General features: G+C 43.3%; 1 protein-coding gene across 1 annotated transcript in view; it reads left to right on the top strand.

Annotated features, from left to right (window-relative positions):
* Positions 1-14761, top strand: part of LOC146616660 (partitioning defective 3 homolog B-like) — a 237406-nt gene that overhangs the window by 77825 nt on the left and 144820 nt on the right. Inside the window, exons 6-11 of the mRNA XM_085374833.1 lie at positions 5116-5199; positions 7142-7267; positions 11570-11822; positions 12550-12658; positions 13727-13866; positions 13964-14092. Coding sequence (XP_085230959.1) covers positions 5116-5199; positions 7142-7267; positions 11570-11822; positions 12550-12658; positions 13727-13866; positions 13964-14092 — 841 coding nt within the window. The remainder of the gene's footprint in view (positions 1-5115; positions 5200-7141; positions 7268-11569; positions 11823-12549; positions 12659-13726; positions 13867-13963; positions 14093-14761) is intronic.

Below are 14761 nucleotides of genomic sequence, written 5' to 3'. Positions count from 1 at the left end.
AGACACGATGGCACCAAACAGGCTCTAAAAAACTTTTAAATCTAACTTCACAGGCAGTTTTAAAGCTGCGATGCTTTTTAGAGTAGGGCTCCATGGTCTAAATTAGGGCGAACACATGCAGCGTTTCACCTTTCAGCTCTTTTGCAACCCCGGCTATCGCCATCTGGTGGAACTCGCAGAGAATGCAGCTTTAAGAACAGAAAAAAATAAGAAACTTGGATTTTACGAGCTACAATGACCTTTGAAAGATGTTTGCTCAAATCAAACCAAAGTTAATCAAATGAAAACTACATTTAAAATGTAGTACTACTATTTATTATTGCTACTGTCAGGGCCGGAGTGGCTGTACTGCAAAGATTGTCTCCAATCCTGAAACTGCAACATCTGGGCACAAGTCTTTGCTCCCTCTAGACGAGCCCTGAATAATGTGGTTTTGATGTAACGATGCCAGGAAAGAGTAAATGTGTCTCCATAGGTTTATAAATGCGTTTAATATGATTCACAAGCATAAACCCAGATTTATAAATAATGTAAATGTGTGTATATTCTGTTTTTCAGCCCACCCACAAATACAGAGAAATTTGAACATCTAAAACTATAATAATTAAAGTTAAAATTTATAATCTACAGACAATATTCTGAATTTCCGCTTCACAGACTTGTTCACTTTTGAAAAGCTTCCCGTGCACGTGTCTGAAAATATTTGAGACGTTCGTTCGGCTCACTTACAGTTTGTTAAATACGCGTGCGCAAAGTTTCCTCGACATGCACAGATCGCATCGTGTGTGCATGTGACGTTTTGAGAGTCTTCCTGAATCCGTGCTCGTGCAGATAAACAACTGTAGGCTGGATTCAACTGCTAGAGGAAAACTGGGACATCTCAGCTTCCTGTGGAGTCCCCTTTCCTCAAAGACAACAGGCGCTTTTTTCCTAGATAAACAGAAAAGCTCATCACGCCTCGACTAGAAGACTCACGCTTACCAGTTACAGATGCCTGGATCTAGTTGTTCCACGTCACGTACAATATATCTACATTCAGAGATTAATCAGCATAATATTAGTGTTCGTCTGTCTGCTGTTTCCCCAGCAGAAGAGCATCCAGCATGTAGCAGCGGCTTATTTAAACCATATATGAACTTTCATAGGCGTTTTACATGTGTGTGCACAGGAAGCTCTTTGAAAATGAAATGATCACATTTGTGAAGTTTGTGTAAAAATGACCAGTATTTATTCCACACCACACTGCTCTGTGAGCAGCTGACATAACCGGGATTTGGGGCTGCTTTGCTTCCTCTGAGCCTGGACTCGTGTTTATGAAACAGCAATGAGTTCAAAATTGTATCTTTCTGTTTTTGCGAGAAAACGCCAGGGCAGCGGTTCATGACCTGAAGCGTAGACATCCGTGTTTTAGATGAGATTCTTCAGTGTGACCTTTTAAAACAAACCAGGAATAACGATGAAGTTTTTAAGAAGGAGACGTCTGATATTCCTCCTCATCGATAGACCCAGAAAAAGTCTGATAAAGGTTGATTCCCTTCATACTCCTGCACCAGTTGTAGGGTTTTCCTCCCAAAGGTAACGTGTCTGTGTAGGTAATCCAGGTGAAACCTCTTCAGCAGCCGTCGCTTTGCTTTCCAAGCACCTTCGATCTGATCGAGGTTGTTACTGTGACAAACTCATGTTTATTGCACTTTGCTCTTATGCATTAAATACTATCTCTGCTACTTTTGTTTGTGAAGGCTCTCATTTATTTTATACTTTGAGTTCTTGTGTATTTTCTCACACTTATCTGTAGTATTTTTGTGTATTTTCACTGCCTTGCATTTACTCTGGCGCTCTGCGCTTGAAAGACTGGCTTTGAGGGGAAAAAGGAGGGAGAGAGAGAGCAGAATAAATAAGAAGAGGGATGAGACGAGAGGGAGGAATGCATAGAGAGGAAGAGAGCGCTTTGGTAATGCACATCCTCTGTTTTTGTTATTTCTCCTCTGTGTCTGTCTTTCATAGCGAGGATCAGTGAAGTGGCAGGTGGATAAAGGGAACACCTGCTCTCTTCATCTCTCTTTCGCTCCCCTCTCTTTGCTTTTTGCCTCTTTTTTTTCTGTCTCTTGTTCTCTCGTCGCGCTCCCTCTCTCCTTTCTCGAGTCTCACCCATTTTGTCTCTCCCTTTCACCCCGACTTCATTTTTTGCATTGATGCAGCCTGTCAAACATCTCACAGAAGAAAAAACGAGAAAGGAAATGCAAATGGATCTGAAGTGTTTGTGTGCGTCGGTGTGTTTGTGTGTGCGTGCCTGTGTTGTAGTTAGTGTTAGAGATCAGAAGCGCAGCAGCAGGAAGGATAGAGGGAGGGGTGGATGTTATTTTCCCTCTTGTATTAATTCTTTTCATTAGCCCTGTCTGATTAATTCAGTGCCTCCTCCCGCCTTCATTTCATTTTACTTCTAGACCTTGGTTGCTCGCTACTTTCTTTTCTCCTTTGTCCCTGTTTTTCTCCTGTTATACATCAGTGTTACTTTTCCTTCCTCTTCCTCTTCCTTTCTCCTTTCATGCCGTGTTCAGACTGATTCTGTGATGTGAGAAGGGCGGTATCGGTTGCTTTCTGTGACCAAGGCTGAAAAATCTCAGTAAGTGTTTGTTTTAAATAAAGTTAAGTTTATTATTGTGATCACTAATGCAGGAAAACATCTCAACTTTACATTGTCATTCATAACACCAACGCAAATCTACTCAGCCAATCACATGACAGCAACTCAGTGCATTCAGGCATGCAGACATGGTTAAATCAAAAAACTACTCTGAGCCTCTCTGAGCACACAAAACCTCAGAGCAGTGTTTCCAGCACCTCGTTAAATCTGTGCCACGATGATCAAACCGGCTGACGCGTGTAACGCAGTTCAAAGTGTACCTAATGAAGTGGCAGGGGCACGTATGCTGATGAACTGTCCTCTAATGCTCAAAATTTCAGTCATCATAATGACATATACTCCTGCACCGTTCCCCATACTAAGTCTAACACCCTCCTGGGTGAAGGCCGTCAGTGGGGTCCTCCAACGTCCTTGGTCCTGGCTTTACTCTCATGATCTCAGTTTTATCTTTGTGGATGTTCAGTCGTACAGCTGCTTGTGCGCTTGTCTTCTCTTGCGTTTGCTGGTGGTTGCAAGATAGTAACGACAAATCTTCAAAAATAATTGTAAAAAAAACCTGAAATCCAGGTGTTCCAGCTGTGTCCACTTCACTCCGCTTCTTCTTCCTTCTGTGATTTTCTTCTTTAACCCGTCAATCACTCACAGGATTGGGAATGGTGATAGCAGGCATGCTTGTCTCACCCCAGTCTGGATCTTAAACTCATTAGGAAGTTAACCGACTTCATTGGTACTACAAGGTTCCCTGTGCACACCATCCAAAGCCTTTTCATAATCCACAAAGTTGACTTACGCTCGAGTTCAGCTCAGTTGACTGTTCAAGGATGATGCGCAGGGTGGCAGTCGGGTCAAGACAGGATCTGTTTCTTCTAACTGTACATGAAGTAATCTTTACTGTAAGCTTGAAAAGGCACACTCCATTAATGCTGACTGCATTTATTTCAGGATCCAGAGATGTGACTGGTTTAGATGGGATATGTTATCCTTCCAGTTGATTCCATGGGCCTGTCTCATTTGGATCAGCCACAAAAATGTCCAGGAGTCACCCTAATCACATGTAATCATATGTCATTATACGGTCATACGACCGGTCATACCAGAGCTTATGACCATGTCATGACCTCTGGTATGACCAGTCGCGGTCTGGGACAGCAGCTGTGGTAGCACCAACCCCATCACTTTACATTTCCTTATTAACATACAACACAATGGTGTGCTTCAACAACACATGGAGAAATGGTATGTGTGTAATGACAGTTTCCAGTGTGATCCAGTCAGTTTTCCGGTTACACACTGAGAGCATGCTCTAAATCTTTAAACACCACTCTGTGTCCTTGCCTCTGTCTTTCTTCCCCAGTCTCACTTCCTGTTGTCTGGATTAAACTCAAATCTGCTGAGTAGCGATGAGGCAGCATTAGCTTTCTGTGTGTGTGTGTGTGTGTGTGTGTGTGTGTGTGTGTGTGTGTCTGAGACAAGGAGAGAGGGAGAACTTGTTTCTACACTTTGCATCTTTCCCTGTTGCCATCCAGCATCATCAGTAACCCTCTCTGGAGTTTATCAGCATCTGTGCTGCTATCAGTTGATGGGGGGGTGGGGGGTTTACAAATGGATGGATGGTCTAGAGAGAGAGGGAGACAAAACGAACAGATAGTCAGAGACGGAGAGGGGAGGGCAGAACAAAAGCACAAAACCAAGTTCAGACAAACTGGCTTCTAAAAACACGCACACATGCACGCATGGAGCAGAGAGAAGGTCAGGAGAGGATTAATGGCTGTGCGCTGATAGATAAACTAATCAAACAAACAAAGACTTCAGCACACACATGCATTAAAACACAGGCAGAATGTAAAGCAGATACATACTTGAATAATCGAAGCTAGACAGAGACACTGAGAGACTGAAAGCAAGTCAGAAATCCTCAGAGAAGGATGCCACATAAAAGTTGTGACAGGCGTGCGCACACAGCAGCAATCTGCACTTTTATTGACTTTGATTAGAGTGTTGGCATCGCCTCCTCTGCGGCCTGGGTTTGCAGACATGGATTAAGTCCTCGACAAAAAGTATTTTTAGCTCAGTGAACGGATCCATGGAAAATGACGTTTCAATCTTGGATAGCGCTTCTCCAAACGTTTCCTCCCCAGACCGGCACAGGTTTTTGTTCTGGTGGTACCACATGTGTGTGAGGGCTGCCCTGCTGTTTTCTCTCTGTCTGCACATTTAACATTTAATCCTTTTATTTTGTGTCATGCCTGATGATTAACCTTGGATACTTTTTAAGGCACATCTAAGCTTTTTATCTTGATTTCTGTTCTCTCAGGACTTTCCTGATTCTCTCGTCTCGTGCAACAACTGAAGTAGTTCAGTTGTTCCTGTCGCTGTGCTACGTCAAAGCTACCCTTCCTTTCAGAGTAACTGAACTTGTATTATTTTGTTTTCTTCCTCTCTGTATGTGTGTGTTCACTGTGTGTGCACAGCCTGACCAGAATGGTGGAGATCCTAGGAGAGGACAGCCCTCTGGGAATCCACGTGGTTCCCTACTGCTCGTCGCTCAGCGGACGGTGAGTTGCGCTCACAACACACATCCTTCTATTTAAACCCTAATTCTCTACTTTAACCCCCAGAGACACTGTCAGATTACCATAGAAAGCATATACTAAAGTCATCCCGTCATAATCCTGTTATTTGCTGCACTGCACTACATAAACACCCAGAGATGCTCCCACAGTGGGGAAAAGAAGAAAAGGAAGACATGAGTGCACAGCTATGCAGGGCTCTACTTTGGGTGTGGGACAGTCGGGCAGTGGATGGGGATTTCCTCACGGAGAGCAGGATAACTTTTTATGACTGTTCTCATGACTCACCTGACCTCACCAGTCTCCTGCTTGAATTCCTCGTTCTCTGTTTTTCCCCATCATGCGCTCCACGGTGTTTTTTCCTTTCTCACACACTCATCTCTTTACCTTTTAACCTAGTTTCAGCATTTTTCATCATCAAACGCTGTATTTTGTTCAAGTTAAGGACCCGGAGTACTGAACTGTTGCCATTTTCTTACATATTACCATTTCACTCTCAGTTTGTAAGTTTGAAGGTGTTTATATCGTCTAATACAGATAACGTTAAGATGTCCTGACATTGTTACTACTGTGTTTAAAGTCATTCAAGGAGCCGAGGTAAGCAGGCAGTCTTTGCAGCAGCGACTAAATAAACAACATGCAGTGCTGCTCTCTTCGATTTTGGGATCACATCCCACATTTTCATAGAAGACACAATGCTGAGTGAGAGAAGAATCACCTGTGATGAGTCGTAATGCACCGCGATGCACAGAATCAGGCGGACATAGAAGCATGCATTTAAACTACATCATCACAGTCAAGCGCAGACTAAATCATGATTGTACGCTGATCTTATGACTTGTTTGTGAGAAACAGGATTTGTTTCTGTATAAAACTCCAGTTGTTATCGTTGCTGTGCTTCACTGATGTGCTGCGATATAGCCAAACATCTCCTCTTCGGGCTGATCTCGAGTCTTTGCAACTTTGCAAACCTAAACCATGCTGGCGTGTTGCGTGCTTTCTCCTGGCGACCCTTCTAAACGCCACACTTGTCTTTTCCTAATTATGCTGTGATGAACTTTCGTGTTTAACATGCTAACTGAGGCCTGTCGAGTCTGAGATGGAGCTGTTGGGTTTTTTGCGATGTCTCTGAGAACAGCACAGTCTGACCTTGGGGTGGATTCTGGGGCAGGGATAGCTCAGTAGGTAAAGTGGTCACCCCATGATCGGAAGGTCGGCGGTTCGAATCCACTTAACGGCTACCCTGAGGTACCCCTGAGCAAGGTACCGTCCCTACACACTGCTCCCCGGGTGCCTGCTTAGTGGGCTGCCCACTGCTTCACTGAGTGAATGGGTCAAATGCAGAGAAAAACAAGTAATTTCCCCATGGGGATCAATAAAGTATCCATTATTATTATTATTATTATTATTATTTTCAGGGATGCTCAGCCCTCTGAACGTTAGCATCTTTCTTGAATATCTACCACTTCTCACTGCAGAATGATGAATAATCAAATTATTTGGAAATGACATTATAACCCTTGTCAGACTCGTGGGCAGCAGCAGCTGCATCTATAAGCTCATTGCTTACATCTTTCCTCCCTGGCATCGTGTTGGCACGTGCTTCAAAGCTCCAGACCAGCAAACTTCTGTTTTTATAGAGGTGCTCACACTTGCTGATGATCAGTTACCCTCTTCATTCCTTTGGAAGTAGTCAGGGTGTTTTCACAGGACCACAGGGAGTCTTGTGAAAACTTTCTTTTTCACAGGACTGTAAGTTATAGTAGAAACCCACAGCGGAGCTTGGAGATAAAATGACCATAACTGTGGTAAAGTAAACCATATGGAGACTCGTCTGTCTGCATGCAAGAAGTTCTGTGCGTTTGTGAACCTGTGCATGGAAAACGTCCTTTAATCTCTCGCTCTGTTCTTGCATGTTCTCCGTCAGGGCTCTTGGTCTGTATATCCGTGGAGTGGAGGAAGAGAGCCGCTCCAGAAAGGACGGCCTGTTTCAGGAAGACGAGTGCATCGTGAAAATCAACGACACCGATCTCATGGACAAGACCTTCAGCCAGTGAGTACAGCTCTATTAGAATAAATGCACGGCCGTAGAATAAAATAAACACAGCGTATCGTGTTACAGTTAATGTCCACGTTGTGTACGGACCAAGAAAGAACTGCTTTACGTTTAGGAGCTGCTGTTTCTTCTGTGAGTTTTGGTTAATGGAGCAATATAATCGCACTTAACTTTAAAAGTAGGTTTGGATACATTAAAATTACATTAATTTGTGGTATTGTTACCAAGTTAGTGAAAAAACTAAACTAAAGTATAAACCTGTCTTCCCCTGCTGTCTCACCTTCTGTGAGGTAGCACTGCAAATCCAAAGAAATGCAGAAAAACACTTGGCAGATGTTTAGCTGCTTCTGGATTAATTTGTTCATGTGCAGAGAAAATTAAAGAAAAAACATTGCTTTATGTTGTTCGCAAGTGACAATGTGTGTGTGTGTGTGTGTGTGTGTGTGTGTGTGTGTGTGTGTGTGTGTGTGTGTGTGTGTGTGTAAAGGAAAGATTTGTTCAACCTTGGAGATCAAATGTTGGAGTTTGCTCACGGTGCCCCTGAAGCCTGAACAGGGCTACATAAACACGAGTGTTTAGAGATGTAATGTGATTACAGAGCATTAAAATGATAAAAGACACCCGTAAAAACAATTGCCACAGATTACAGGCACAGATGCGGATATTATATTGATTGCACCACATTACACTGTGTATTCAGTCCACACAACAGTTCCTGTCCAGTGTTCACTGTGGTAATGAGATTACGCGTGAGGTATTTTATGCTGTACTGTAGGTAAATGGATTATCACCGCTGAGGTTTGTACCTATTGTTCAAAGACAGGTGTGTAGCCCCCTGTGCACTCGCTGACACACAAACACACACACGGACAGTTTTTCTCCTGTATTACACCCTTAATCTTACATGTGATATATCGTCAGTCTGCATTAACAAAGTTGAATGGACTGTATTACACACACATACACACACATACACACACATGCTCTCTCAGTATTGTTCCGTCATGGCAGGTGTGATATTGTGATATGCAGCTTGATCCTGCAAAAGTGGGCCACAGAAAGTCCACTGATCCCCCTGAAAGCTATGTCTACACACACACACACACACACACACACACACACACACACACACACACACACACACACACACGTTTTCATATCTTAGTGAGGACATCTCATTGACACAATGCTTTCCCTAGCCCCTTACCTGAACCCTAACCTTCAAAACTGAATACCTAATCCTAACCCTCAGCCTAAACCCAACCATAACCCGATTGTAATCCTGACACTAAAACCACATTTTGAGCCTCAAAAATGTCTTCAAACTCGTGAGGACCAGTGTTTTGTCCCCATAAGTATAATAGCATGCCAATTTGCTGTCCTCACAAACATGTCTAAACATGTGTACACACACACACACATCCTGGCAGATATGATGCTCAGTCAGTTTGCCGTGAATGTGTATTACACATGTATGTATTCACAGAGGGGGACTCTAACGTGGTGTGGGCCTGCCCTACTCTCACATTAGTTATCAGATTTAACAAGATGCTGGAAGCCTCCTTTGAGATCTTGGTCCATATTGAAATTATGCGGCTTTATCAGCTGAGCACTTGCGCTGCAGAGCTCCTGATATCAGATATGGTTAGCAGTAACCAGTGTAACCAGTTTGACAGTACTGCTTCTTTGTGACATGCTGAAAGTGTCCATTAGTAGACGGCAATAAGAAATCCGTGTGGTCAGCAAAAATATCCATAAAGGCTTTTAATTGGTACCATGATTGATTTGATATTAGTGCCCAAGATGTTCCAATAAAACATTCTCAGCACGGAGACCCCCACCATCAGCTGTGACTGTGGAGTCCAAGTTTTCATGCTGTTGTTGCCAAATCTGACTTTATCAGTGGAAACTGAGCTTCTTCACACCAGATTTAGTGACGTTTGCTCCCTGCACTCAGGAGCAGACTCGCAGTGATGGAGGACAAAGCACTGACCCTGTAACAGCAATGATATTCACTCAACGACGGGACGAGAAAGGAGCCGGGCGTGGTCATCGTGCTGTGCTTTCTGAGACGTTGGTCTGCTGAGCACAGCTGCACAGAGCGGTTTCTCTGATGTTAGCAGCAGCCAGTCTCACGGCTGCGTCTGATGTTGCTCGTAAAAAAAGGTGTTCCCAGATGTTTTTAGAAAAAAAACATCAAACTGTGGTTTTAATTTTCTTTTTTTTTTTTCTTTTTTTTTTTTTTTTTGGCCTGTCCCGTTTGGCTCTTTTGCCATCAGAATTGTTGTCTAAAGGCAAAGAAAGATGCCCAACGGATTTACTTTACCAAATTGACCATCCCAGCCTTGCCGTAATGGTCCATTTGATTCACCTTTTATTGTTTATTTTATTTTCACTTACTGAATACGGGACAGACTTGACTGGGGGAAAGAAGGGGAGAAAGAAAGAGGGAAAGAGAAACAGCTGAGAAGAGGGACGGGGGAGAAGGGCAAAAGACAAAAACCAACAGAACGGGCAGAGAAAAAAAATGCATATATCAATCACCTGGGTCACCTGCTGAGAAAGAAAAAAGAAAGCAAGCAGAAGAGAACAAGAGTAATAGAATAAACAACATCACAATGATATATGGGAATATGACAGTAAATACTAAATGTTAAACATTATTGTGCAGCACATAAGATCAACAGAACACAGTGTGCTTTGAGGTAGGAGCCAAAAAGGGTGTAGTTTGTGGGTGTGGTTTTAATTTTCAACAACAGAGCAAAAATAATATTTCCTCAGAGCCCAGCACAGGAAGACAACATATCATAGACACATTCCCACTAACACATCTTTAGCGTGGACGTGTCGGGAAGTCCAGTGGGAAGTGTTTTAATGTTACTGTGGGAGATCCACTGAAGTTGTACATTTCTGCAGGCACAGAATGTCAGAACGCTGATGTTTGTTTTGGATTGAAGTATTTGGAAGACCAAAGAGTAAAGGCACCGAAATCAGTCGCAGCTTTTACGATTTTCTGCGGTTCTCAGAGGACTGATAAACCGTGTTTGTGCAGTTTGGGGCAGGACCAACGGCAGTGTGGGAGACGGTGACACACGCTCCCCACTCAGGACATAAAGGTGGCGGCCTTAAGTCTGGAAAGACGACTGGGTGTGAAATGAGATCCCAGGAAACCCCGTCAGCCGTTCACATTTTAATTTCCTAATTTTGATCTTTATTGTTCTATAAACCGAGCCTCTGGCTGTGACAATCTAAGCACTGCTGTCCCAGATTGGATGTTTTCATAGTAAGATAACTAAATAAATAAGAACGCAGGTGTTTCAGTGAGTGTACTCCATGATGGCTGACTCTTTATTGATTTATCGATTGAGTCTTCTACGTGGAAACTCCCCCACCTGAGTGGATCTTTAAGTAGTTAAAAAATCATTATAATTCCATACGTGATTTATTAGGTTCCACACAGGACTTTCTAAACATAGTGTCTGGTTACGGTTATTTCTAATCATTATAATGCGCTCGTAATCTGGGAGGGAAACGATACGTGTGTAACCCAATAAAATGCTAATAAACTGGATTTGCTCTGTCAGTTATCTGAGGAGAATAATGGTGTGTACTGCAGCTTCTGACACAACCGTTCCCCTAACGTACTTATTGGGATCTGATGTAGACGAATCCCCTGCAAAATGATGTTTTTTTATAGATCATGAGATTATGATGGCCTTCTGCACAGGTGTCATGGCTCGGTGTTGTCTCCTGTCTTACTCCTGAGAAAAACATTAAGAGATGCACAGAACAGCCAGCAGTAAGCAGTGGCACATTGTAAAATGTGCGGATGTTATATTTCAGGTTAGGTTATAATGTCTTTATGTCAGAATTAACCTTTGCACACAGAAATATAAAATCTGCCATTAGTTTAAACTCCTGTTTAGCTGATTATACATCAGCTTTCTTTGCTTACTTGTCAGAGCAGCACCAGCCAGTCTTAGAAATGAAAGTTAGTCTTTTAAGATGAATGATCCTATTGCAAAAATCAGATATCCCATTTATATTAATTACCAATTAATTGACATTTTTTGTCATTCATAATCATATTTATACCATGTGTCTTTTTGTATTTTTCTCCTGATTGAGTTATCTACCCTTCAGTAATTAGTTTTTGTGTCAGAGATGGATAACTGCTCTTCCTGTGTAATTCTGATTAATGACATGATTCCTTTTAATGTTCAGCGTGTGCCACTTGTTGTGCACGTAATGTGCTACAAACTTTGAAGTAAAACTTTCTCCTCGTTTTCGTCCTCTCAGATCTCAGGATGTGTTCCGTCAGGCGATGCGTTCCCCGGTTGTACGCCTGGAAGTCGTGCCTTCTTTCAACAGAGAGCGCTATGAGAAGAGTCTGATTGGTCAGCTGTTTGGCAATAATACCGGTCCCACCGGCAGCCCCCGAAACACCAAAGAGCCTCCGCCCCCTGTCAAAGCCAAACCTGTGTTTAAACCCTCGGAGAATTCAGCCGTGCGGCTGGCGGAAGAGACGGCCGGCCTCGAGCCGGGTTTCAGTGTAAGTTCCTCTGCTGCACATCCACAGACTGACACAGACTTTGCATCTGTCGTGCACGCTTTGTAAAAAGTTTGCAGTTTTAATGATTAATGTGTGCACAGGCAAACACAATACAGCCCGGGCTTGAGCTTCGGTCTCCTCACCTTTCCTTCTAGAGCGAGTGCTAACTTCTCTCCAACCTCCTCCTTAAAGACAGACCATATTTCCCATGGTCTGTTATTTCGAGTGCTAAATATACTATTTTTTATTTTTGGGTTGCTTTAAATTCTTTAGATGCTGTAATTGTAGAAACGGGTTCAAACCTCGTGTTATTTTGACCTCCTTCCTACGACGATCAAGTCCTAAAACACAAACGGATGCAACTTTGTCGTCAGCATCACCATGGTGACATGGCTGACATTTAAAACAGCTGGCATTGCGGCAGCAGCTGATTATCTTTTCCTGTCATGCAGATGTGATGGACTGTTCCCCAGACTCGCACGCGTCCGTACGCAGACTTTATCGATACTGTTTTTTCCCAGCACGTTTAGATCTTTTTCTCACCTGTTTGATGTTTAACATCTTAAATTTAAAGCAGCTTCTATGAGCTGCTTTTACGGCGACTCCAAGGTGACCAGTGTGTGTTAGACTTTGCTGTAACAGATATATTGTTTAATAAATGCCACACTCTTGTTTGGGGTTTTGAAATGTGAAACAATGAATTTACTGCTGCTTGTTTTTCAAATAGACCCCGAAGGGGAAAAGTGAGAGCCCCCTCCTGAAGAAAAGCCCCGCCCTCTCTAGCTTGATGGCCAATAAGAGAGGAGGACGAAGACTAAGGATCGATTTAAAGAAAGGTGCGACACACCTGTGTACAGAACGAGCCTCACTCATCATTTTTCTGTGAATATGACTTTTTGTAGCTCTTCAGGAGTCGTGTGTGCTCTCAGTTTGAGGTTCAGGTAAAATTAGACGAGAGTCTCTTTTAGGGTTTTTTTCTGTGACTCTGGATTTTTATTAATCAGCGTCTGTAATATTTCTTCATGTCTCTACAGATGTTCTCTCTCCATAAAAAGTTTCCTTTTTCACTGTTTTCTGGCTTAGAGTCCTTCCTCTCTCCGTCTTCCCGAGGCTCTCTCTTCAGGGTCTATTAAGTCTTTATTGATCTGTTCATTTCTGCTGATATGAATTCATACTGGCCCAAACTGCTGACTTAGCGCTGCTAAAGAGACTAGACTTAATGAGGTCTATAAAGCGCTCAACCAGTCCCTGCGTCTGTGTGTGGCCTTTTTGTCCACGCATGCATGTGTATGAATGCTTTCGTGCACATTTTGTGCACATGTTTTTCACTGATTAGTGTTTTAATATTCATCACCCCCGTTTCCGGAACATTCACTCTTTGTTTCCACTTTGTTTCACTCATTCCTCTCTTACCTCTCGTGCCCTTTTCTCATCTCTCCCTCATTTTCCACAAACCTTAAACAATTTCACACCTGCAGGAACTCTAACTGCGGCTGTAGCTGAAGGGTTTAAAGCCACACACACATGCACGCACACATGCACGCACACATGCATGCACACATGCATGCACACATGCACGCATGCAATCTCTTAAGGCTTTGAATTATCACACTTATAGTATGTAGTCAGGAGCTGAGTCAACAACACTGTTTGAGCTTTCAAGAGTGGTTTAGGTCCTGTGTGTGTGTGTGTGTGTGTGTGTGTGTGTGTGTGTGTGTGTAGGAAGGCTATAGTGTAAAATTTGTACTCTCAGTCTCGGGGAATAAAAATAGAGAAGCAAGGGCAGCTACACAGGATATTTGTGTCAGGATAGGCCAAGAGCTGTTACTTGTGGCTACTCGCTATAATTCACCTCTTCATTCATTTGTGTGTGTGTGTGTGTGTGTGTGTGTGTGTGTGTGTAGGTCCAGAAGGTCTTGGATTTACTGTAGTGACCAGAGATTCTTCGGTGCACGGTCCCGGTCCGATTCTAGTGAAAAACATTCTGCCCCGCGGGGCTGCGGTGAAAGATGGACGTCTTCAGTCTGGAGACCGCATACTCGAGGTGCAGCACAGTCTGAGCCAGAATAAGAAAACACGATGAGGAGGAGGAGGATGGGGACGATGGTGGCGGTGTCTTGACTCTGTGTGTGCGTTTGTAGGTAAACGGTGTGGATATCACAGGCGTGGGCCAGGAGGAGCTGGTGTGCATGCTGCGCAGCACGCGGCAGGGCGAGAGCGTGTCTCTGGTGGTCCTCCGGCAGGAAGACATGTTCCTACCCCGAGAAATGGTAAGAGCCAGTCACAGTGAAAGACGTGCTCAGAGGGGCGCTGTCCGGCTTTTTATTAACGATTTTGTTTTCATAATGTTGTTTTTGGTCCGATCAACAGACTTGCCCGGATGATGCGTGACCTAAAAGATGATACACTTCCTGTTCAGTGATATTGCCTTTCCTTTTTTTTTTTTTTTTACTCAACTAAGCAGTCATGTGACCGAGTGTTTCAGATAACGTCATCATGACGACTCGGCTGAGGCCGTCGTGAAGCAGATATTATTCAGATTATCGGGTCTTTCCTTCCAGTCTTCCTCTGCTGCATTGTTTGTGCTGAATTTCATCACTGCCTTTAACAATAAAGACGTCTTTAAACCACTTTGATTCTATTTTTCCATCTTTTTCTGACGTTGCATGATTAGCTGTTTTGCTCATAATCACAACTGTTGCTCTTTTCGTCTTTGCTGTCTCCTGATGGTTTTTTAGGATATTTGCTCTTCGACACCGTGACTCGTTTTATAAATGTTTTGTTATTTTGTTCCCTTCTGCTTTCATCCTGGTTGTGCTGCACACCTGTGGCTCTGTCACAGATGGTGATAACTATCATTTTTACTGCACAGAGATCACATTTTTCATTTGGTCACATTTGCTTTTGTCTCCGGTCCGCCCGTCTCACAACGCCGCTTC

This window comes from Diplotaxodon limnothrissa, linkage group LG16 (assembly GCF_057381915.1).
Source record: "Diplotaxodon limnothrissa isolate DT_005_m linkage group LG16, D_limnothrissa_male_GT1.1, whole genome shotgun sequence".
NCBI classification, from domain to species: domain Eukaryota; kingdom Metazoa; phylum Chordata; class Actinopteri; order Cichliformes; family Cichlidae; genus Diplotaxodon; species Diplotaxodon limnothrissa.
This window is presented reverse-complemented; position numbering and strand designations above follow the sequence as displayed.